This window comes from Protomyctophum parallelum (assembly GCF_964188405.1).
Source record: "Protomyctophum parallelum genome assembly, chromosome: 7".
Taxonomy (NCBI): Eukaryota; Metazoa; Chordata; class Actinopteri; order Myctophiformes; family Myctophidae; genus Protomyctophum; species Protomyctophum parallelum.
The window spans coordinates 11,482,650-11,508,583 of NC_139705.1; the positions used below are offsets into that span (position 1 = coordinate 11,482,650).

General features: G+C 41.6%; 3 protein-coding genes across 3 annotated transcripts in view; 2 read left to right on the forward strand and 1 right to left on the reverse strand.

Moving 5' to 3' along the window:
- The first annotated feature begins 1,984 nt into the window (after positions 1-1,984).
- Positions 1,985-9,890, forward strand: gpr157 (G protein-coupled receptor 157). The gene is made up of 4 exons (XM_083768380.1): positions 1,985-2,666; positions 5,966-6,179; positions 6,431-6,622; positions 8,450-9,890. The coding sequence occupies exons 1-4, from the start codon at positions 2,293-2,295 to the stop codon at positions 8,627-8,629; spliced, it is 960 nt and encodes a 319-aa protein (XP_083624506.1). The 5' UTR covers positions 1,985-2,292; the 3' UTR covers positions 8,630-9,890.
- Positions 9,891-12,826: 2,936 nt separating this feature from the next.
- On the forward strand, positions 12,827-20,192 carry slc2a5 (solute carrier family 2 member 5; the record flags this gene model as incomplete). The annotated part of the gene is made up of 12 exons (XM_083768332.1): positions 12,827-12,943; positions 13,327-13,425; positions 13,945-14,105; positions 14,367-14,491; positions 14,755-14,907; positions 15,604-15,729; positions 15,907-16,094; positions 16,841-16,951; positions 17,381-17,482; positions 18,731-18,806; positions 19,020-19,147; positions 19,968-20,192. Exons 1-12 carry the CDS (start codon positions 12,899-12,901, stop codon positions 20,190-20,192), a joined length of 1,539 nt encoding a protein of 512 aa, XP_083624458.1. The 5' UTR covers positions 12,827-12,898.
- A 184-nt stretch (positions 20,193-20,376) lies between these two features.
- The window catches only part of ca6 (carbonic anhydrase VI), a 6,888-nt gene continuing 1,330 nt past the window's right edge, over positions 20,377-25,934 (reverse strand). The window contains exons 3-10 of the mRNA XM_083768273.1: positions 25,873-25,934; positions 25,146-25,241; positions 23,246-23,312; positions 22,251-22,408; positions 21,818-21,944; positions 21,529-21,621; positions 21,391-21,423; positions 20,377-21,257 (exon numbers count right to left, since the gene is read on the reverse strand). The exon at positions 25,873-25,934 is cut by the window's right edge and continues 87 nt beyond it. Coding sequence (XP_083624399.1) covers positions 20,638-21,257; positions 21,391-21,423; positions 21,529-21,621; positions 21,818-21,944; positions 22,251-22,408; positions 23,246-23,312; positions 25,146-25,241; positions 25,873-25,934 — 1,256 coding nt within the window. The 3' untranslated portion in view covers positions 20,377-20,637. The remainder of the gene's footprint in view (positions 21,258-21,390; positions 21,424-21,528; positions 21,622-21,817; positions 21,945-22,250; positions 22,409-23,245; positions 23,313-25,145; positions 25,242-25,872) is intronic.

A 25,934-nucleotide genomic window follows, 5' to 3' on the forward strand; every position in this document is an offset into this window, starting at 1 on the left:
GCTGACCTAAAATGGCCAGCCTGGTTCGGCCTAAAACGGCCAGCCTGGTTCGGCCTGAAATGGACTGGACATTCGGAAGTTGTCCCAGATTTCCCAATGGTCAGCACGTCCCTATGACATAACAGCATTCTTACTACCGAACACAGTTTGAATACAGTATTAAAATATATGTCATCGCTTTTGTAGTGAGCGACGTCTTTGATCATCTTCAAAAAGGTTCTTACACCAGCAGAGAACATGTGGGGGAAGAAATTAGACAAAGTGTGACTGTCTAGCCTAACCCAGCCTAGAGTCTATAGATCACAGCTCACAGTAGTTCTGCTTTCAATACTGGTTGTCTGGTTTCCTGCAGAATCACAGTGACAGTCACTTCTTTCAAGTGATAGATAAGGGGTTTAGTTGGGGGGGCTAGGGTTACTTAGTTTTAAACTTTAAGGTATAGGGATAGGTTGTAGGGTTATGCACTGCAGCATTAGGGTAAAATGTGCAATATACTGTATGGTAGGCCTAGCCTTGGATCAAGACAATCATAGATGTATTTAATTGATTTTGATATTTACATATCTAGATAAGAAAGTAAAAGTCAGACTAGATAGAATTGCCCAATTGGCAATGGCAGTTGGCAAAGGACATGACAAAGGATCAGCTTGTGACTACAATGTGTTCCTGTTTGCGGATGACTCTGCCCTGCTGGTCTCAGACAGGGATAAATTGCAGGTTGAAAAGACCCTCAATCGCTCTGAACTTGTTAGAATGTGCACATGGCTCGCTGATAACAATCTGACTTAACACCTGGGGAAAACTGAATCCATTCTCTTTGGATCAAATAGTAATCTCAGCAAGGCCACATGACGTAAATTCTCCATTCATTGTCAATGGAAATTTAATGTTTGTGGAGGGGCGAGCGCCCCTCAAAAAAAGACAAAATTACCTTCCATTCTGGAGGCAAATCTTTCCTGTGATATGGCTACCAATCTGTAATCAAAAAGGTCAACCAAAGAACAAGATCCTTGTACAGAATCTCCTCACTGCCGTCACTGGTCAGCAAAAATACCTTGAAGACCCTAACAGGAGCCCTCATACAAGGTTTCTTCGACTATGCAATACATGCACCTCTTGGCACAGCACCCCAAAGGCCCTAAAAACAAGACTCCAGACATCCCAAAACAAACTGGTCAGGCTACTACTTGGCCGTACTACCAGATCCCACCTCACCCTCGTTCATTTTGATAGGTTAGAATGGCTTAGGGTTACGACAGAGTACAGCATCTTGCAATGGGCCTTGTCTACAAGATAAGCTACACCACTAAGATACCCATGTACCTGTCAAAAAAATACTTCCTTAATGTCAACGAAGTCCATGATCACAACACCAGAGGGAGTTCCACAAACAAGGGGTTAAATTAATTTCGCTCCTATATGCCTCTCAAATGTGGAACGCCCTACGAACAGCCGTTAAGGAATCCGTAGACTGCTTCAAAACCGCTCTCAAAGAGCACTTACGGGTGTCTGCAATTCATCCCCCCCCCCTATGTTTCTATACTGTACATATTTTCCCTTCTTTTCTAACCGTGTATTTGATTTATTTATTTATAAATTGTATTATTATTATTATGTTTGTTGTTTTGTTTTTTTTGTGTATATTTGTATAGTCTTGTATAATCTATTGTCTTTAAATGTTTTGAAAATGGAGGACCCTTATGTAACAACAAGTAAACAAGTGCTTTTTCTGGTTTTTATCCTCTTTAGCAGATTTTGTATTGACCTGTACCCATTCTACAAACTGTTAATAACATTTTCAATCAATCAAGGAGTTGCGAACTTGCATTGGTGCAGTTTGGTTTTGCAGTCTCTCTGCAGCCAAGCAGGAACCTCCCTTTAGACCTCCTCCTTTGCTTTGGGTTCCGGGTGAATGTCTTAAAAAGGATAGGAAGGGAGGAGTTAAACATCATTAGGACTAAATAAGTTTTGTCTGACTTCCCACTGTAAGGAATGCATTGCTGCCTGTTATGAAGAAACGATATGGATGGGCTCACTCACTCACTATAGTCGCCTGGCCCTGGTTGTTTTTGATGTAGTGTAATAATAACTCGCATGTGATATTAATTATGTGGGAACTTCAACTGGGAAAATTTCGGTTGTGGAAATTAAATAGTGTAGCCTAGCTGCTGCTTGTCCGGAAGAGCATTTTGTAAACAGCCTTGCATGTGTTATTAATACGCGGTCGCGTGTCCTCAAGTTGACGAGAACCAGACGAGAACAAACGTCACACATGTAGTCTCAAATTAAGTAATGGATCTAAACCAGACTGTTGTGTACATTTCGATAAAAGTGGTTGTTTTGATTTCGTGCGCTCTCTCGTTTTTAGGTTCTTCCCTCATTATATTTGTATACATATTTTGGCCAGATTTGAGGACAACTCCAAGAAAACTTCTGGTATATCTGTCAGTTTCAGACTGGATGTCTGCAACGTCATACGCATATGGAGTCTGGAAGGTTTTTAAGTCCGATTCTAAAGACTGTGTCGCCCAAGGAGCAATATCTACATTTGCAAATACAAGCTCTTTTTTCTGGACAGTTGCTATAGCCATTTACCTGTACGTTTTCATCGTAAGATCCAACCAAAGACTTGCAGACAGCTTGGTGTTGTTTTTCCACATCGTCAGGTAAGTAGGGGACTAATATACATGGGCTATTACTTTGCTACTGCAATTCAATTGATACGAGTTTTAATTAGTTGGAATGTTTCTTAACAAAATTAGCATGCTGGGGTGACTCACTGGTAGTTATGCATAACTATTCTTCGCAGTCGTACATTTACCTGGAGGTAGAAAGTAGAAGACAAGAATTTAGAATCAGATCTGTGCGCGCATGCACCTCACGCTGTGATTGGTTAATTGTTTAATTGGTGATCAGAGCCAGAGTGGCGATGACCTTGTCCCTGGATGTAGTAGGTTACATTTGGCTCTGATCAGCCACCACAAACAATTCTCCCACTACTCTTGATCAATGCAACATTTTATATAACTTATTGTTGATATGTCACTACTCACTAGGAAGGACTTTGGATAAATAATCCACGAAATCTGGGTGTGTAATTTATTGAAGTGGGTAACATTGAAGTATTTATTTTAATGCTTTTTAGTGGCTTTCGCCATTTTTTTAATAAAACAAAATAATTATGGGGGGATAAACAGTAGAGTAGGCTGACAGGAAATGGGGAGAGAGATGGGGTGACATTCAGTAAAGGCCCTCGAACCCGTGCCAGACTGGATTACCAGTCAAGGTGCCTGGACCATAGCCCTCCAAGCAGAACCCAATGGTACTGAAGTTTCTGACATTTTGTTCGACCCAGACCATGGGGTCCTGTTCCACTGCTACCATGCCACCTGGGACGCACCCATTTTAAAACATAAACAACATGTTTCGTGGCTCCCCGCGCTCTATGATGATATTATTCAGTGTGAGGCTTTCTGAATATGTGAAGTATAAGTATCCATACATGCCGCTGCGAATATCTCCTGTGGCGCGGAAGCCGTTAAGTATTTTTAATCTATGTTTGCCCGATTTGGAAGCTTGGATTAATCTCTTCCTTCCTTGTTTATTGACACCTCATTGTACCGCCTATCTGGCTAGCTAGTGGCGCTATAGCTATGACAGAGCAGATCAGAGGCAGGGACGTAGCCGCACAAGCCAACCGCACACCGGGAGGCGGTACAATAAACGGTAAACAAACAAGAAGAAATAAAGCGACCAAATCGGTCAAACAAAGATTAAAAATACTTAGCGGCTTCCGCGCCACAGGAGATATTCGCAGCGGGATGTATAGCTACTTAAAGTTCCCGAATTCAGAATAACTCAAGTAAAATAACGCCGTCTTTTGGCGCAGATCCTATTTTAGAGAGAATTTCTACATCCGTGTCCAGGGATTTCCATACGAAAATATAGTCATGAACAGGGACCCTACGTAAAACTCATAAAAATTTCAGAAAAGCTTTACGTAGGGTCCCGAGAGGGGCTACCTGGACCACTGAGCCACGGTCCAGGCCCATCGCAGTATTCATTAACAGTTTGCAGATTTACAGTACGTTTCAAGCACAACTAAATACAAAAACTGTTAACTGTGGACGACACCATAAAGCATTACACTTGTTTACAAGAGGTTCCACCATTTTCAATTCATCAGAACATTTAGAGACGTACAGGTACAAATATACACTTCTGTATAGCCAAACACAGGAAATCATCATAAAAGAAGGGAAAGGGGGAAAAAACAAGGTGGAAAAGGGGTGGATGGGCGATTCAGATTTTTACGGGGGCCAGTTTCGAATTGCAGCCGTTCCCTTTGAGAGCGGTTTTGAAGGAGTCAAGGAATTTGCATGTCTTAATGACTGTTGGTAGGGCGTTCCACATTTTGGTGGCATAGGAGCGAAATTAATTTAGTCCCTTATTTGTGCCAAATCTGCGTTGCACACAGGGCTCGACGCTTAGCATTTTTCCAAGTAGCACGTGTGCGCCTAATTATTTTAGGAGCACAATGAAAAATTATGTATTTTTAAGGGGCGCTAGCCCCTCCTATATACAGCCTTTGTCCCCACACATCTCAAAATGAGCCATTGACAATCAACAGAGAAATTACGTCAAAATTCTGCTAAATATGACATAAATTAAACGCCATTGACATTGAAGGGAAGATGTATGTCATATGTAAACGAGCAAATCAGCTAACTAATCACAGGCAACACGCATTCTGATTGGCCAGTATGAGATGATATCTGATGATGTATGATGACAAGAGCGCCCCTCACTTAACATGGGTGTGATTTTTCTGAAGTGATATGAGGCCGTTCAGAAATATAAATTTAGGTATAGAACCACGACTATAGAATGTGCACTTGCTGTAGACAGAGACTTGTCTTTATCACGATTGAATGGTCAAATCCTGTAGTCGCACCTGTGCGACAAATCTAATTTTACAACTCGCACGGTGATATTTTTAGTTGCAAATGCGAGTACCTAGTCGCACTGTCGAGCCCAGGTTGCACAAGCAAATCTTGTGGACCAGACCCAGTTCAAGATGGTGTACTCTGTCGTCAACTCAGGCCAAGTAGCCTGACCAGTTTGTTTTGGGAAGTCTGGAGCCTTGTGGCCCTTTGAGGTGCTGTGGTACCAAGAGGTGCATGCATAGTCGAACCTTGTACGAGAGCTCCTGTTAGGGTCTTCAAGGTGTTTTTGTCGACCAGTTCCTGTATAGGAATCTTGTTCTTCGGTTGACTTTTTTTTATCACGTTGGTGGCCATTTTATCACCGGAAAGATTTCCCTCCAGGATGGAACCTGGGTAGGTAATTCATTCAATTCTAACCAAGAAGCCATCTGCCTTGCTGAGATTACTATTTGATCCAAAAAGAATGGATTCAGTTTTTTCCAGGTGTAAACTGTAAAGATAGTTTGTTATCCGCGAGCCAGGTGCAGATTCTACCTAGTTCAGAGCTGAGGGCCTTTTCAACCTGCAGTTTGTTCCTGTCCGAGACCAGCAGTGCAGAGTCAAGTTGCAGAGACAAGTTGATGTCATGTCGTTTACCTACTGTTCAATAACAGTAAAGGCCCTAGTATGCTTCCAACGTCCCCCTCCATTGGAGTAAAAGGCCTCTTTTAGAGGTTGAGGTTTAAGAATAAGTAAGTGCAAATCTTACCAATATTGTTCCCTACATTGAGGTAAATTTGTAATGATTTTAGGAGTGCACATTTTGTGCAACAAAATTACACAATAGTGCAGAATACAACACATGAGCCAAATACACTCATGATTAAACACAATAACACATGATGGATTTTATGCCGGTTCAATTTACCAAATGACACAGCTGATCTGGTGAACTGCTGAGAAGCTGATTTTTGAGGAAGTTTTGCAACATTTCATTTGGTCATTTATCAAGAGGTTCCTTCTGTTTCCTTCCTGTCTAGTTGGGGTGTTCCATTGGCCGTTACTACTGCAGCTCTGTGCCTCAATAAGATCGGGTTCGATGCTTCCGAGGTGTCCGTAGGGTGGTGCTGGGTGAAGATCCAGGCTCCTGACCATGTGCTGTGGATGTTTCTGACGGGGAAGATCTGGGAAGTCCTGGCTTACATCACGCTCCCTGTCCTCTACATTCTGATCAAGAGGCACATCCACAGAGCAGTAAGAACTCAAACTTCTGTGGTCTCAATAAGTCTTGTTATGATAATGTTTCAAAACACATTGTGCCTATGTGACCCATGCCGAAGCCATGTAAAGTAAAACAACAACACATGAGACAAATCATGAATGTTGCACTTTGTAGCTATTCAACATTTTCATCATAGAACATGAATTACGTTTACATTCTGCTTATCATCATTATTACTTTGATAGTTTAGCAGAAGTCTTAACTTGTCATGTGCCTCATTTAGCATGCAGCCCTGTCTGAGTACCGACCACTCTTGGCCAGCAGCCCTGTGTCCATCTCCTCTTCCATGGCTGACAGGAAGCTCACCCTCATCCCCATCATCTTCATTGCCCTGCGTATTTGGAGCTCAGTGCGCTTCGTACTGATGCTAGTGGGCTCCCCTGCCAGGCAGAACCCAGCACTTGTCACTCTGCATGTGAGTTGAACTTGAGCTCCAGCATATTGTTGCTGTTGGGCAGAAACCTTGTATTTCCATAACGGTGTCTCCGCCTACAAAGCGAACAAAGTAGAAAAGAAATATAAAAAAAAACATTAATACCCGGACGGTTAGTTAAACCGTCTGGGCACCTAGGCTGAGAGCCAGCCGGGCGGCGTCCCGCGGGTTCGACTCCCGAGCCCGACGGCCTTTGCCGCGTGTCACTCCCCATTTCCTGTTTGGAAATCTTAAAAAACAAAAAAACATTAATAGTTGTAATGTAGAGACAGAGATACAAGGTTTCTGCCCGCAAAGTTATTTTCTTCAATTATGACAACAAGATAACTGAGATAAACGTTTGTTGTGCCACATTCTTTTGAAATGATGCCCTAGATCTGTGTTGTCTTATGAATCAGCACTGTTCTGTTCCTCTCTACAGTGGTGCAATTTCAGTTATTTTACGGAACAACCAGACTACTCATAGATACTCATTAACTAATGTTGACATTTTCAGCATTCATTCAAATGAATGTTCATTTATAACATGCATAAACATCGTGTTGACTACTGTCTACAGCAGTGGTGTAATGGTGATCTTTTTTCCGGTACCACTGCATTTTAATTATGTCACGCGCATGTATGCACACACACGCACGTACACTCTCGTGCACACGCCTACAAGTGAGCATGGCATGCGAACAGAACAGCTGTTAGCCTAAGCCTATAGGCCTATTCATTGTTTATATTGTATGAGAGTTTGAGACACGCATACACAAAAGTAGACTTTAAATAATCAGACAAACTTCTTCACTGCGCTGCCGTAGCGAAACTAAAAAGTTTGCTTTGGACAAATCTCTTCTTTGACGGTGAAAGAGGCATTTATTGCGTGCAGAACACCACAGAAGCAGTAGCCTACTGGAGCCATACTGCTGTGTTGCTTACCTTGTATGAGAATGTGCGTTCAGGTAAACCGTAAACATGTTATGCAAAGTAGTAGCCATTTGATTTGAGCATGGTACTAAAATAGTACTAAAATAGGGGGTGGCACGCCCACCGCCAGTAAACCTAGACCACTGGGTACTTGGTGCATCTTGGAAAGTCTTGTGACCCGAGGTTAGGTGCATCTTCTCTTGAATCTAGGGGGACGCGTTCTAGCGTGCATGCGCGTGCACTGTTCCGTTCCGTTTTGGTAGCGCGGTGTGGTACTGCGTTCTATGAGCATGACACCACTGTCTTTTACAGTAAAAGACAACCCGCAACCATCGCATTTTACAATGACTTACTCCTCCGTTGTTCAGATGCTCGAGACAACGTAACACGTAGCACAGAACACTCAGAACACTGTGCTCCCAGAGCACAGTGTTCTGAATTTTCGAACGGTGACGCTCCGACAGCTCTGAATTTCCAAACAACCAGAGAGCACCTGGGGTGTGTTCCAGTGCTTTGAGTTTTGGAAGGTGCTGCCATGGACTGCCTTTAAGACACAAAATGCACTATGCCTTCTTGTAATAGTTAGAATGATCGAATAGAACAAGCACCATCATTTGTCTGTTGTCTACATCGATACTATTAAAATACATATTGTTAAAAAGGACACATTGTTAAAAAGACACATTTCTTTTCAAAAGTGAAATAATATGTTTAGCAGCCCTATATGTCTGTGTGTATGCATTGTGTGTTTATTTACACTTGTGTTTAGAATATTTAACTTGTATGCAAAGCCATGTTTGCATACCGTAATTACAGTGAATTACCATACATTAATGAGGGGAACCCTCCCCTAAATCATTACTGTTAACATTTAATGCTTTCCATCTGGTCCCCCAGGGCATTGGCAATACGTTCCAGGGTGCTGCGAACTGCATCATGTTTGTTCTGTGCACCCAGCCCATCCGCGCTCGTCTCTCGGCAATGTTCTGCTGCTGCTGTAAGTGCCGAACAGGGTCTCCCAGCTCACAAGACTCTCCCCAAAGGCCTCTGGTAGAGACGGAAGAGAGCACTAGCTGAGCCCGGGCCAATGGATCATTTCTTGTGGTTGGGGAGGACATGAGGAAAATGATGAAGGGTTGGAGAAGAGCACCAGCTCAGCACCAGCCTCATTAGAGCAAGTGCCTGCAAAGATGGCTGTGGAAATTCTGCATGTGCATGCACATCTGCCTTAGGGGACGTGCTTTATATGTACGGTATGTACTGTATACCACACCACATGCACTTTGGATGATGGGACAGTGGTGCATGTACAGCCTGATATTTTTGTACTAGTGTTGCGCACCAAAATAGCAGATCTACAAGCTCAACAGATCGTGCTGTGCTGTCACTGCTGTGTCTGTGAGACTGTACATCTGTATTTTTGTGAGTGACACTGCTGCGCAACTAAGCATAAATCCGGCTTATGATGCTTCAAATAGGATTCTATTACTTGATCTCCGATATAATTTGGCCACATGGAACAGTTTGTGCTTGTTTAAAAAAGAAATGTAGTGAAAGAGCTTTTAAAGTTTAGGGTTAACCTATTCCTGTGAAACTACTCTTGATTGTACTTTTTTATGGTGGTTATATATTTTTTTGTGCAGGAGGATGCTAAACGCACACCAGTCTTGGTAGTGGTGCTAGCTCACGGCAGAAACATCTAAAGAGTTACAGTAAGTCTTAAAAAGACAAAAGAGTGGCCACACACACTGATAGCCAAAGTGCCAGTTATATATTTTTTATCTTAATATCAGTCCTTGTAATAATGCATTTTTTTTAAACTTATGTTTATATTCTACTTTGTGCACTGATGTGCTTTGTGTATCATGTTACCCCTGATCAGTTTTATGTTGCTAAATGCTGCTCTGTAAAATGTTTTCGTTTCTTTCTGAGCTTTCCACAGCTCTGCCATCTCCAAAATCCAGTAACGTTCTTGGCATATAATACATTATTCACTTAATTAATAAATGATAATGCCTTTATGCTGTGGGAAATGGGCAAAGTAGCTTAAGCTTTTTACATACCACAGAACAGTGGATTTGTGGACTTTGATTTCTAGATAAACTTTATGTCACATGGCTTTGGCGCCTACTTTGTCTCGAGCACAGCACAAAATGAATGCATAAGAAATGTAAACTGTCTGCCAAGCCTAATATCTTTATTAACTGTATAATTTAATTATGATGTAGGGACAAGAATGCCTTGTTTACATTATTCAGCTATACAGAAGCTGCTCCAATCACTCATACTTTAATAAATACATAGAGGTGAATTAACTCATCATTCTATCGAAATTGTATTTAGGTATTGACTGTCTTTATGAGATTTTTGAGACTGGTAAGATTTCACTCCAAACCTATTGATTCTTCGATCCATGACTAGAGTTGCAACTTGTTTTTCTTGCTGTAGATGCAGAACATCTTCAGCCAGAACAATAAAGTTTCTATCATTTGATGATGTGGCCATGAGAAGTGACATCAGAGTGTGTTGTCTATACTCTATAACAGTGGTTCCCAAACTTTTTCATGTCAAGGACCCCCAAATTGACACTAATTAGCCCACGGACCCCCATTTGTAAAATATATCTCAGGGCCCCCATGAGAGGAGAGTTTTACAGCTCTAGCAATGATTCTCAACCCGTGTAATTTCAAGGACCCGCAGGTTGACATGCATTAGGCTACGAACCCCCATTTAATGGCATTTCTATCTCTGGGACCCCCAATGTATATTGTAAAATCAATGTTAATTTAACTGAGTCTGAGAGTGTATAAAATTGTACACAGAGTTACAGTCCCATAAGGGTCCATTTGGTTCCTAACTATCATTTAGCTGGGGACCCCTTGGAACTCCCTCAAGGACCCCATGGGGGTCCCCGGACCCCACTTTGGGAACCACTGGTCTATACCATAGAGTAGACTATAAAAAAAATAGGGTCTATACTCTGAAAACTGATGCCGTTGAGTGATATGTAAAGCCTCACTTCTCCTTTGAGAGCAGTTGTTTTTGGCTTCCAGCCACCCAACTTAGCAACATGCCACAAAGCAGACAGAATGCATACCAATGAACCCACTGAGCCCTTTTGAGATCCCTCACTGGTGACAGTACCAGAGGAGAGGAGATTCCTTTCATAGTTCTCCAGACTGCTTAAATTCGTATTTCTAGATCCAATGACATCTTGATGATCCTTTCTTATAGGTGACAAGCAATAAGATGAATTAGATAAACATTAAATATAAGTAATATACCAGATGTGAAAGCATTTTTGAAACATTTAAACAACACAAACAATTGTACCACGGCAGAACACAGGATACTATAGCGAGACGGAGTGAACAATCTTTATGCTAATGATGTGGAGTCTTGTGGACCACATTTTTGTCCTTGAGGTTCCCCAGATGATGAATGGTGGCATTCTTTTACTGCAGTAAGAATGCAGCTTGTGGCTCCTACTCCTAGTAGTTATTCCAGTGAATAGGTTGACAGATTTGGCTGACATTGAAGCAGCTTTAACCCATGGAAACACTTAAGGACAGTGGTTTATCTCTACTACTGGCTCGTGTCCCACTTGTTTAATTCATTGGTGTGAAAGGGTGGCAAGAGATGACCTTGCATGCCTTGTTAATGGCTATCTTTTATTGATGACAGATCGTTCATGAGGCTGTGTTGATGTGCCAAAAAACATTAACCACCCAAGGTGAGAGGGAATAGTTTTGCTACGTGACACCTTTTCCCTCAGTGGTGTGGTAGAGAATGTTCGGACAATGTTTCTGGTCATTAGAACTACTAGGCCGGTGCCCTTTGGCTACGTGACACCTTTTCCCTCAGTGGTGGTGTTGAGAATGTTCGGACAATGTATCTGGTCATTAGAACTACTATGCCGGTGCCCTTTGGGCGCCAGGCCTACTCGGGCCATGCAAGTGGGCAACAGGGGATACACATCCCACCCATTGTGAAATACTCCTGTATATTTGATGGACTCGCACCACTCCATGTGTATCGCGGGATGTACTTGTACCGCTCCACATGGATTTAATAACCTACAGTTTTCCATTTTTGAATTATCATCCGTTGTGTTTCTCTGAGCCATTCTCCAATGCCCAATTATTCACTGTGCCCACGGGCAAGAGGTATTTACATTACAGTTGCTTCTTAGTAGAGTGGCCCCAAACCACAGAGCATCCATTTTATCCTGCCTAGCCTCAGGGACATTATATTATGACACACACACACACACACACACACACACACACACACACACACACACACACACACACACACACACACACACACGCGCAAGATAAGAATTAATGCAATACATGGTCCAAACAACAAGATGTTTCAGAGCTGTGATCTTTTATTTTATGCCCAGTAGCCTGCTTTTATCCACAATATAAAACTAATTCCTTTACTGAGATGGTGAAAATATATTATATTTTATAAACAAAAGCCTATTGTGCAACCCCACCCTCTGGGGGATGTGCAATGAAGATAGACACATTTTTTATTGTATTGCAACGTGATAAACATTTGTAATTACTTCAAGATTACTGCTGATTGCAGATCTGTACAGTTTAATGTGCCAATATATCTTACCGATTATCCTTTACAAATCAAATCAAATCAAATCAAACTTTATTTGTATAGCACATTTCCAACGACTGAGATCGAACCAAAGTGCTTCACATCACAGAGCATGAAAACATACATACTGTAGAGTTACAGAGAGTTATCTACAAATTCGTTCAACACATAATTAAAGGACCACTTCACCATTTTTCAAACTATCTTCATATAATAGGTCCTGAAAAAATCATGAAAAAATGGCGTAATTCTTTTCTACTTTTCTACTGAGTCTGTGTCTCAAACCGTCCTCCAATGACATCATTGATGGGGAATACAAGCTAATAGAAACTGCAGGCTTTCTAGTCCTGAAAAGTTGCAATGCGAAAATGGAAGCCATCGTTCTTATGAAAAAAACTTGTTTAAAAAGAAAACCTGCCTAATGATGTCACTGGTGGACGGTTTCTAAACTGCCCACAGCCCTCCTATAAGACACAGACTGAGTAGAAAAAAATCGTGCCATTTTATCATGATTATTAGTGAGGAGTCTGAGGACCTATTATATGAAGATAGGTTGAAAAGTGGTGAAGTGGTCCTTTAATGAACACTACAGAGTACTGCAGTAAACTTTGCAGCGCTCTCTGATCCCATGTCCAAAGGGCATCTTGAATCCAGTGGTCGAGCCACACTGACTGTACCTTTTATTACTGAGTGACAACAGCCGTGAGAGTAGGACTAAATTCAGCCATGAAAGAAGACAAGGACCCAGGGGAACCTGTGGAGAGGAGAGGGGTGAGTTAGAATCACAGTGTGTGAAAAGCACTAATTACCTGCTTAATTATTTTGTCAGTAATTGTTTGGCCATTGTTCAGCAGCATAATCATGGATGGTTTTAACCACTTGAATCCTTGCGTCTATTCTGGCCTGGGTATGTCATAATAGGTGAGCATTGGGTGAAAATAGCAGAGCTACAAGCTCACATCGTGTCACATTGCAAGGCATTGTGAGCTTGTAGATCGCCCCTTATCGGCAAAGATATTTGGTGGGGAGGGTAAAAAGGAGGGGACCAAATATAGACCCCTGGGGAACTAAGAATATAGGGTTTACAGTAAGTGGTTAATGTTGACATCCAAGATATGAGTTCAATTAATCATTTATACTGATGTCTCTGGCAGAGATTAACTGCTGTGCTGGCCCTGGCAACACTGATATCTGCCTTTGGTTCATCTTTCCAATATGGTTACAATGTTGCTGTGGTCAACTCTCCATCTCCAGTAAGTCAACCTTTATCTCATTGAAGTCATGATTATATTAACAGGATTTCACAATATTATATATGGGACCAATGTACAGAATATCAATAAATAAATACCTAACATCATATGGCAGAATATGTAGCATTATATGAATAGTTTGTCTATTGTATTGTCTCGCTTTATCCATTATTGTTATGCCAAAGGGGGAGACCCTAATTGTTACCCAGTCTCTCTAGTCTAGGTCTTTGGTAAACAGAAAATAAATCTTCAGGCTGGGATACCAATTTCATACATCAGGAGAGAGAACTCATGCAGGATACAGGTTAAACTTATACAAGTGAAATTTGAAGGGACGAAACAAATAAACAAGGAGACAAAATTGGAACTGAAAGTTGAAACACAAGCTGATGATTGGTCTTCCCTCTCATTATTGGATGAAATTCGTAATCCACCAGAAAAGGCATATTCTGTTTACTTAGCTATATCATCACTTCTATACCACTTGAAGCACCTCAGGTTTTGTTCTGCTCTCTCCAGTTCATGCAGCAGTTCTATAACTCCACCTATGAGGATCGTTATGGTACACCAATGGAAGAGAACTTCCTAACTCTGCTGTGGTCTCTGTCAGTGTCCATGTACCCCATGGGGGGTTTCTTTGGCTCTCTGATGGTAGCACCATTGGTTAACAAGTTGGGAAGGTAATATTTTATTGTATCACATTGGTAACGATTTGTTACAAATTTGGCTAGTAAAGTACAATACCTCATTTAGTTTTTCTTATTAGTAATCATGCAAACTTTTTTGAATTATGTAATAATTGATAAATTCTTCTTGTTTCTGTTTCATAACTGAGTTTCAAAGGAATTTCTTGATGTGATACTCTTATAATACAAAAACATAAATAACAATAAACACAGTGGTCTACATAGATTCTATCATTCCTTTTTACTTCATGGCAGGAAGGGCACCCTTCTCTTCAACAACATATTCTCCATCATTCCTGCTGTAATGATGGGAGTGAGTGAAATCGCACAATCCTATGAGATCATCATCGTGGGCAGGATTCTAGTGGGTATCTGTGCAGGTCAGAAGAACCTAAATGGTCACGTATCCCAATGACTCAAATTGACTGGGAACCGGGTGATGTTACATAGAAGATACTAGTATGTTACATAATTTTTAACCACCATCCTGGCATCAACATTTTAGGCATAGGCGGGGAGAAAGCAGGTCAAGAAAGCAGATCTAAAAGCTCACTGTATAATAAGTGTGAGCTTCTGGCTATTTTCTAAATAATTTAGATGTTTTCTATTTTGTATCTGAAATGGTCTTATATTGCATCTACAGGTTTGTCATCCAATGTGGTGCCTATGTATCTGGGTGAGCTCTCTCCAAAGAACCTCAGAGGAGCCATTGGGATTGTACCACAGCTTTTCATCACCATCGGCATCCTCAGTGCTCAGGTGCTGGGCATAAGGCAGATACTGGGCAACAGTGGAGGTAATGGTGGCGCATCCGATCTCACAGTGGAAATAGCTTTGTCAGTCAGTGCATTTCAAACTTGTTGTGCCCAAGGCACACCAATGGCCAAGTCACAATCGCAAGGCACATCTGTATTCAAATAGCAGATCTACAAGCTCGCAACGGCAATTCTTTCATGAAAGAAATTATAATAATGTGGAATAGTGAAACGAATGCACAAAAATGTGTTTGTTACAACTCCAAAGGCACACCTGGTCTTGTCTCAGCAAGTCAGTGAGCTGGGTGATTTTATTACATCAAAAGCCTTGTTATATCCAAAATTCCAAATGTTATTGATTTAAAAGTTGACTCCTCTTATGATGTCCTGTAGCTTAGAGCAAACATTATGAGTTATGAGTACTGTATAGTTTTATTTCATATAAGTGAAAATGTGATCATAGCTGCCTGACACTGAACACTAGGTTATCAGTATGTTTTAAACTATTTGGTTGGTGTGGAGATACATTTAAAATTACTTTTCTCAATTTCACAACTATACTTTTCATTGGTTTTTCATGGAACAGTCTGTACTGTGCAGTCTCTGCTCTTTGGCTTTGTAGGGTCAGTGTTTGGGGTATATATATTGTTGTGGCGTATATCGTTGTGTCAATTAACTCATAGCAGTGAGTTGCTGTTGTTTTGTGCTGAGTCAAACTATCGCTGTTTTCTCCCCAGGCTGGCCCATCATGCTAGGTCTGACAGGTATCCCTGCCTTGATAGAGCTGCTGCTGCTGCCTTTGTTCCCAGAGAGTCCCAGGTACATGCTCATCCAGAGAGGAGATGAGAAGAATGCAAGAATAGGCAAGAACACAGCACACAAACCATGCTTTTTGGAGAGAGAGAGCGAGATAGAGACACAGAGAGAGAGAGAGAGAGAGTATGACATAATACAGCTACAAAAACTCTCAAATAAAGATGATAAACATACCCAGTGACATGGATATCTGACACGACAATGTTCCCCCTACAATCCCCCAGCTCTGCAGAGTCTGCGTGGCTGGGAGGATGTGGAGGAGGAACTCTCCGAGATGCGTCTGGAGGACCAGTCGGAGCGGGCGGAGGGCCATCTGTCTGTCTTCAGCCTGCTGTCCCAGCGCTCACTCCGATGGCAGCTGGTCTCCATCATCATCATGAACATGGGGCAGCAGCTGTCGGGGGTGAACGCGGTGAGACACCTGACCATGCGCAGCATCCTTGACCCCTGTCCTTGGCCCACAGTGTCGTTGTTTCAGTAGTAGCAGAACTGCAGACTCACTGCCAATCTTCCGTCGTAGTCTGAAAACTCATCTCTTCAGACTCCACCTTAGCCCACAGCCGTAGCACTTGCCCTAGCCTTGATGACAGGCGTATGCAAAGGCTAAAATATGTCATTTAGATAGCATAATTATGTGTACATATCATTCTATAGTGTATACTTATAGTGTCATTGTAGTTACATTGTCACAGATATTTTAATGTTAGACGGATGTTAGGTTCTTAGCTTACTTATGATCCTTTCTATGCATTTGATGTAATACCCATGTGTTGTTCTTGCTTACTTAGTCGCTCTGGATTATGCCTAAATTGTTTTTCCTCTAGATTGGCTTTATTTCTTTTTCATTTTAAGCAGCAGTCTACGGCTCAATTTAATTCATAATTAATTCTCCTTTACTGATGCAGTCGGGTGAAGCTATAAGAGAGGAGGCGATGCAGTTTGATCCTAGGCCAGCAGGGGGACCTTTGAAACACAGTGTAGTGTATTGTGTTGCTGACAAAGCATATGATATTAATTATACCATAGTCCATGCAGATTATCATGGACAAAGGTGAACATGAACATCCCTCTTTTATATTGAACCGTCCCTAAACCAATCCACCCATCCACGACTATACTTCTATATGTAACCACAGCACATCTCACCCTGTTTCTCAGATCTACTACTACGCAGATAGCATCTATGGCTCTGCAGGTGTAAATCAGAAGGACATCCAGTACGTCACAGTGGGCACTGGATCTGTGAATGTCTTCATGACCATAGCTGCGGTATGTAAGCTGTTCATGCAGTCAATCAGTCAGTAGTCATTCAGCAGAATCAACGGTTAAAGTTTTATGAGGTGTGCCGTCTATACTGTTTTAGATGTGTTCAGCATAGTCAAAGTTGGAAAGAACATTTCTGTCTTCTTGTTAAACTATATCACGTGCCCCCTTTCCCCCTGAAACAGATCTGCTCTCCTGCCTTTTCCTGCTTTGTTACATTACATTAAACATATAAGCATAGATAAAATAATAATATATTGTACCCCTCTTATTTCCCCTGTTTCATACATTAGCAGTTCTCTCTAATCATTCTGGGATCACATTCACATTCATTTTGTTGCTCACTATATTGGTTGGTTTTAATGGCGATATTCTGGAATTCCACTTAAATTACTGCAGGTAAATTCATGTCAAAACTTTTTTTTTAAATCACAGGTCTTTATAGTGGAGGCCACAGGGAGGAGGCTGCTTCTTCTCATCGGTTTTGCAATCTGCTGTGCAGCCTGTGTTGTGCTCACCATAGCACTCAGCTTCCAGGTAGAACACACTCAAATGTTACTCTTCCACCCTCTTGTGGCTGGTGTTTTATAACACAGCAATAAAAAAGGTGCTTGGTATTTGGTAATGTGATTATGGGACCATAAAACCAGGGGTGTCCCGGCTTATTCTCTACACCCCCCCCCCCCTCTTTTTGTGTACAAGTGAAAAGGATACAGGTTATACACTATACCTTTACTTTTAATTTGATCGTATCTATATAGCCTACTTTTCTAATGTTTTAGTTATCATAATTATATTTGTATCTTGTTATATTATAGCTACTACAGTCAATCGAGTCGGGAACAATTGGAAATGCATGCCCCACGCCGTTATACAATACCTGTTTTGCTCTCTGTCTGTCCATCTGCCTCTGCCTCTTTTATGGTGATCTATCAGTATGGGACAGTTCTGGACAGCTACCTATCCAATCCACCAGGGGCACTAAACTCCATTATTGGCCCACCCAGTTATGCAATACTCATTGTACCCATTATCATAGTACCTATTTATGCCCATATGGAGTTCGTGTCAGGCATGCCCAAATATGGAGTTTAGGCCAGTCTATGACGTTATATGATATTAATGACATCAGCATACTACATATGGGGATTTTCTGATCTGGTCTAGTTCCCGATTATAATACAACCACATTTTTAGGATATTTCTATTGAAAAACATAGTCTTATATTTAGCATGGGGTTTTGTGAATAGCAGTTGGATCCATAAATGCCTATATATGGCTGTAGACCAACTCAATGCCGGGCACTGTACTCCCTCGGGTCGTCACCGACGCTCGCTGAATTTGAAATCGATTGGTCAGACAGTTCTCGAGATACGTGAACTACAGAAGGACAGATTTTGTGCGTTTATAGTAGGATTGTTGTATTAGTAAATTTTAGCATTTTTTAGCTGTATGAGTGAGTGACAAATAAAACCACTTCCTTCTCTTGAATCTCTAGATTTTTTACTCTAAAAGTCAGTGGACTGGTGGTGACAGACAGTGCATATACGCAACTCACCAATCTCATAAGTCTTTGCATGTTAATGGATTAGGCAGATTTCAAAACAAAGAACAGACAACTGGGATGTAGCAAATCTGTGGTTTAACCACATATGTTAGAGTGACAACATTTATATCATAATACCCTGGAAACCCATTGAGTATATTAATTATCTTGCTTGTTATGGCTTAAAACAAACCTCATAAACATGTTTGATAAATAATAATGGTCTGTTGTTTGACAGGAGAGTGTCTCCTGGATGCCCTATGTCAGCATCGCCTGTGTCATCATCTACGTCATTGGGCATGCCATAGGGCCTAGTAAGTCTAACAAAAGTTGTTGATTATAACCTGGTGGTCCATTAGCTAAAGTGTTGTTTGGATGCGACTAGACATTTAATAATAATAATCAAAAAGTTTAGCTCAGTTGTTAATGTATGAGCGTAATTCCGTGTAATAGCACATCATTGCCAGACCATGATGATGATGGGTCCAAAGTGTTTGGGTTTGTGGTTGACCACATCTGCGTTCCAGGTCCCATTCCTTACGTGGTGACCACCGAGATGTTCAGGCAGTCATCCAGGCCAGCTGCTTTCATGGTGGCAGGATCTGTGCACTGGCTGTCTAACTTCACTGTTGGTCTAGTCTTTCCTTTCCTAGAGGTCAGTGTCACAATGGTTAATTAAATCAATTTGTGTTAAGCTCTATATAATAATTGTAATGAGCAACATAATCATTTAAATAATTCCAACTCTCATAGTTTTATCCATACATTTTATCTCATAGTTAGGCTACTTCCACTGGAAGATATACGGTAACAGATATGAAATTGAAGTAACAATTGTTTCAATCATTATTTGTTGATAAGTTATGTGAAGTGGTGTTTATGAAAGAAAATGCATTCTTCTCCCTTCGAACATATTTCTGTGTAATTCAACAAGTAATTATCCATTTCTTGTGTGTCTACAATATAATTACTATAATTTCACTAACTATTACTGTGTACAATTACCATTCTTGGGGCGGTGGGGTGCGACTGCAATTGCACTATATGTAATCCATGACTCTCTGAACCAGCTCTGACTTGGAAAAACTAGGGAGGAGAATCAGCACAGCACACGTTGATAAGGAAAATAATAGTAGTATATTACGAACAGCTTTGACATTGAGGGTGTTTTGGAAAATAGAAGCCAGGGGAGATACTGTAAACATACATCCTTCACATGTTTACTTCCTCTATCAACCTGCAGCCAAATGTCAAAAATGAGGACCTTGTGTGTGATGTAAAAGGCAATGTTTTATCAACGGAAAACACAACATGCCTGAAAAGTATCAAATCTTCCAGTAACTCTCCCCCTTAAATCATTTGGTGGGGGTGTAGTGTTTATATCCCCAAGCTGTTTATTCACTGCATTCTTAGAACAAAACTTCTAAGAACAAACTGATCAGTGATCACATTTCCATCCATGGTCCCATCCCCAGAGGTTCCTTGGGCCCTACAGCTTCATCATCTTTTCCTTCATCTGCCTGATGACGCTGGTCTACATCTGGCTGGTGGTCCCAGAGACCAAGAACAAGACTTTCTTGGAGATCAGCCAGATGTTCGCCAAGAGAAACAAAGTAGAGATCAAGCTGGGCAATGGAGATACACCACTGACAGAGACCAAAGACAGCCGGGAGGATGTAGGGAAGGCCACCGCCTTCTGAACACAAATGAAGACATTGAGAGCAGAGGAAGTATTCCTCCTTTGTTCTTTTTTCTTTTCAATTCTGCACCAGACAAGGGGAAATTCCTGTGCATGTGTTATATAGCATCAGTAAATGATGACCCACAAAAAACGGGTCCATGAAAACCTCCAATCATTAAAGTAACCGACAAAACAACTTATACAATAGACCTTTATTGATCACAGAAAGATACACATAAAATACATTTCTAATGCTATTATTATGACCTATGAACTATTGTTATGATTTAAATGTCAACTTACAAACATTTCATTTCTTTATCATCCTTCATTTCATATGCATATACTGTACATTAATCATCGCCATCACCACTGGTATTGTGCCATAGATGAATAAAAAACCTCCATCCCCAACTGATATATATATATTTGTACTATAAAGCTTATACATCACACCTGGTCATTTAGGAACACCTATAGTCATTCTCCAACTGCACTCCTCCATATAGACTGAGAGACGTGATCCCCCAGTTGAACACATTGCCCATCACAGTGTTGTTCTTCTCACACGTCATCTGCTCGCGGATCTCAGCTGTGCTGAGCACATAGTCCCACATGTTCACGTCGGTCATCTTGCCCTCAAAGGCGTCCGAGTCGGAGATGCCCAGGTAGCCATCCTGATCCCTGCCCAGAACAAACACTCCCCCGGAGCTGAGTGTGTAGCCGCCCCTCAGGTACTGCTCCTCCCCTTCGATGCCGTTGATCCACAGCTCTGCCGCGCCGGTGTGAGATGTCCAGGTGACGCAGTAGTTAGCCCAGTCATGTGACTGGGTGCTGTGTGGTAGGTTGACAAACTCGTTGCCGATCCACAGGCCCACCTCGTAGCCGATGGTGATCATGAGCTCGTTGTCGATGCCTGGGGTGAAATAGGAGAGGACAGTGTGGATGCCGCCGGGCTGTGGCCGCACGTGCATGCATACAGAGAAGGACTGCAGGTCCATCGGGTGGTTAACACGGGCCAGGGCATAGCTGCCAGCACTCCTCTCTGGGAAGCTGAGCACCAGAGGAGAAAGAGAGCGAGGTTCTGAGGGGGACAGGAGAATGAAATGTTAGACTAAACCGCGATACATTCAGCCCTAGGGTGGCACATACAGCACATTTACATATCTGTGTAAAATGTACTTCTCAATGCAAAGAAGTGGCAAAGAACCGCTCACCATTTCTCGAAGGCTTAGATTCCTGAATTCCATCTGGAATGGGGGACAGGAAATAAGGAGTAACACTATTCATTGACTAACAAAATACCCATAAAAGCTATATTATGGGTTGATGGATAAACCTCAGAGTCTACTCACTTGAATGCATTTTTTGAATGTGTTTTCCAAGTGTTGTTATTAGACTCTCGATCCTCAGGAGCTTGGACTCAATTTCATCTTGCCGACAAAATGCTGAGTAGAGACAGAGGAAACAAAAGTGCTTGTTCTGAGTATTATTTGGAAATACCATGTGCTGTTATAGAAAGTATTAGGCTAAGCTAGATGATTATATGACTGTCCACTCAGAGAGTGGGCGGGGTCTTTGGGCTGGATTCAGGCTAAGGCTAAGCCCAATTGTGTCATTTAAGAGTCCGATTGCGTTACATACTGCCTTTCCCAAGACGTGGTAGGAAGGATGACTCCACCACACGGTCATTTAGAGGCTGGGCCATGCGGTAGTCATTCCACAGGGTCTTGTTCTCCATGTCCATTAGAGTGCTCTCCAACTTTCTGATCTGAACATAAAAAGGAGGTTAACATAACAAAAGAGACTGAACATAACAACCAATGTGGCACCGCCCATGGATGCCACATTGGGCATTTACAACAAACTTGAGTTCTCAAAAGTTGAAACAGTTATTATTACTTCACTTATTGTGAAGCGTTTTTGTTTTACCATGTGGGGAAAATGTGAGATAGTCAATCAACAGTAATCAGTAATCAATAAAGAATGTACTATAGGCCTACATAGGTATATATTCATGTAGCATGTCATGGTTATAGATCCGATATAGAACCGAAGTAGAGAAGCTCTGCTGTACCTGGTTATGTGAGAGAGTAATGGGGGTATCAAACACAGTCCAGAGGATGCTCTCGTAGCAGGGTGGAGTGGTGAGGGAGCCCTGATATCTGAAGAAATGGTTTAGGTTCTCAGGCAGCATGTCGCGCACATTGAGGCTAGATATATTCATTGACTGACCTGTCAGGATTGCATTAAAAACACATTAGACTCAAATAGTATGTGGAAAACAACAGTGCTAATATATTGGTAGTCAAGATTTTAACAAGATCCAAAAGAGGGAAACATTGAGATTTGGTCTGGTATTGCAGATTTGGTTAAGGGCATTGTTTTAATCATTATTATTATTATTATCATTATTTATTTATTTTTTGTTTCCATTGCACAGTAGTAGGAGTAATGACATTTTGTGGCATCTTTGGTCTCGGGGGGGGGGGGGGGGGGAGGGGTGGGTGGGATTGTTTGTTTTTGTTTTTGTGTTCCTTGCTTTTGCTGTTGTGTTGTTTTATATGTGTTTTATTTTCTTTAAGTCATTCATGTTGTTAACGTGTATTATTGTGATTTTTGTCTTTAAATAAAAAACATTTGATAACAAAAAAAAAAGATTTTAACAAGATCGATTCACTTGAGTTATGATACTAAGCCAAGGCATTAAAAAACACAGTAAATACCTAAATTTACTCTGAGAGTGTAAATAATTACTTTTTACACTCTCAAAGTTAAATTAACCCTGGGAATGTGCTGTGTAGAGAGAAGGGATGTGGTGCAGTGGTTAGTTATTTCACCCTTTGAAAAGGATAGCTCTGTACTGTCTCCTAGTATATATTATCTTTACCCTGACATAGTGTGGGAAAGCTGAGGAGGCTAGGTTTTTTTTGTCACTCACTGTTCATTTAAACATACGTAAAATGTGTCCTCTGCATTTTACTCATCCTAGGAGCACTGCAAAAAAGACAATCCTGTGCCAAAACAGTTGCAGTTCAAAAGAGACAAAAACCATCAATGGGCACAACTGACCTGCATACTTGATTCTCTCCAGATTGGAGATAAAATCGCTGTAGTAGGTATTCTCAAAATGCCCATCCTGGAAATGTGAAACAATGATGTCAAACAATAGCTAGCTTGTTCATTTTCAAATCATCAGTGACTCTCAGTAAGAGTTAAATGGACCCATGACAGTTAAATTAACATTAAATAACTTACTGTGCAGTGATTAACATGAATATTTGCTGGACTATCAGTTGGCTAAAACCACACCAGTAAAGCCTGATACATACTTGTAAATATGGGCTGGTGTCATGCACTGAAAATGGCAGATCTATAAGCTCACGCACCTTGCCCTGCAATTTGTTATGAGCTTGTAGATTGGCTATTTTTGGTGCACAACGCCTGCATGCAACAAAGTTAATGGGGCTTTAACATTGGCTACGTTTACATGAGCAGTTAAATCCCCTTTTCATTCCGAATAGAATTTCAATCCTATTAAACGTTGTTATGTAAACACCTAAAAAAACTTACATCCGAATGAAAACGCTCGATGCGATCTAAAAACCATTCCGATGTCACTGGCCGGATTACTCCGATGTTCAATGCGATTGAAAGAAAATTGGACTCATGTATACACTAATTCGGATGTAAGTTCATTCTGGTCTTTCTGAGCATGCTCCAAGGTGCTCATATCCAAGGCGCGCCGAGGAGTTTGCACATAGAGCACGTTATTTCGTTCCTTTTTTCAGATCCGAAATCCACAAAAAAACGTGGAGCAGCAGCAGATGACGATAACCCTGATCTGTGTGTGTGTGTTCAACGGTCTCTCTCTCTCTCTCTCTCTCTCTCCCAAAAATAACGAGCGACCCGATACAATAATAATCAATGTTGCGTATTTATTCGGAATGATCACCCTTCATGTAAACGTAGCCATTGTCTGCATTACACTGCTATCAAGGCAGGCAGATGCCTGTGGTAGTGTTGCCACAGCAATGACCTCACACAGGAGAATGCCACTGACTGGCCAAGACCTTTGGCATTCCTGTGGAAGCGATAAATCACACAACCTGCCAACACGCAATCATCCACTCAATAGAGCCTCTACTGTCCGGGGTGACGGACACTGTTATGGCATCATACACAGGGGACGGCATTTGGTCAGCTGGCAACTGTACATTTTCATCACAAAGCTTTTTATCAGCTTGCAGTGCTGATCTACATTTAATAACGACCATAGTGAAGACCGTAATGGACACTTTTTCATGATTGTCTGCCTCTAGGCTAACCTGACTCTGCTAGATGGTGGCAGTAGTAGTGCTTCCATCTGGTCTCTCTCGGGCAGAGACGATGTACTCCGAACCAGTGCTGATCGGAGCGATATGCGGCCGTATGCGGCAGGATCAACGCAAGACTGATGACGTATTGAAGCTGTGCCACAGCGCAAATGTAAACACAATCTAACAAGACTACAACTCGAAATTATTATGGAGATATCCTCTAGGCTGCCTCTAAGCCAATGCGAGCCATAGAACCCATAGTCTGATTGAACGGTAAAAAAGAAAACATAATCTGAACACCGCAACATGATGGAGGCTGTGTTGTGAACTTGTGAATCAAAATCTGGCGGAGTCAGGTTAAATACTTTTAATGCTATTGCTGAACTCTGGTTTATTCCAGTTGATCAGGGGGCAAAGACAAACTTGCTGCAAGCTGATATCATATGACTTAAGTCATTTCTTGTTTATTCGTCACATGAGTTTGTGTTATACTTTACACTACAAATTGTTTAACGTGATGGCCAGAATTCAGAAACAGAAATAGCCCTGCTTTCCCTAAGAGGACAAATGATAGGTCAAACATGCACACACTTGTACAGTATGTAAAAGGAGGAGGAGAAGAGAGGGAAAAGAAGATGTTTTTTTTTACCTACCTCATAGAAAAAGGCAAGAACTGCCAAGCCATCAGGCTTATCTCTGGCTTCAGTGAAGCTTTTGTACTTGTCAGAGTTGTAATGCACAACGTGGAGCTAGAAGACAAGGAGAAAATGACAGGACAAGTGAGTTGCCAGATTATACCCCCTGAGCTGCATCTCAAGCTCTTGGCAAGTTCTTGGCAATGGTCAGGCAGATAATCTAACATCAAAACAAAGTGGATTCAATTACAATGCAAACCTTTACTTAGACATCATGAAAAAACTGAGCCGGAACACAAGCCGGAAAATAAACCACAGGGTAAATACGGGTATTACGGTGGTAAATAACTGAATTGGACATGTTAGGAGAGAGAGAGAGAGAAGTCAAACAACTCAACAACATTGAGGACAGTGTTAAGCCCAACACACGCCGCACAGGAGTTGCCGCGCGGCAACGCCTGGAAAATAGAACAGTGGCGTATCGGAGCGTCAGGCGAGGCGTGAACGCGCGCCAGCGCACGTCTGACACCGCCGGTGTAGGATAGGTTCATTGAAAATAACGGAGGCTGCTTTCATCTTCTACATTGTCTTTTTCATTTTACCCATCCAAGTAATGGGCTATTTCCCTTGTCTTTTTATGTGGAGGGAAACTGTTGCATCTGGAGCAAATCTACATGGAAAATATGCTAAATCTATAACATTCCACCAGTGCTGTTACAGGGTCAAATTTTTAATTCCAGCCAACCTCTGCCATGTAACGGATGCCATCTAGTGTGTGCTCTGCCCCGCTTTCCTCCAAGTCCCAGC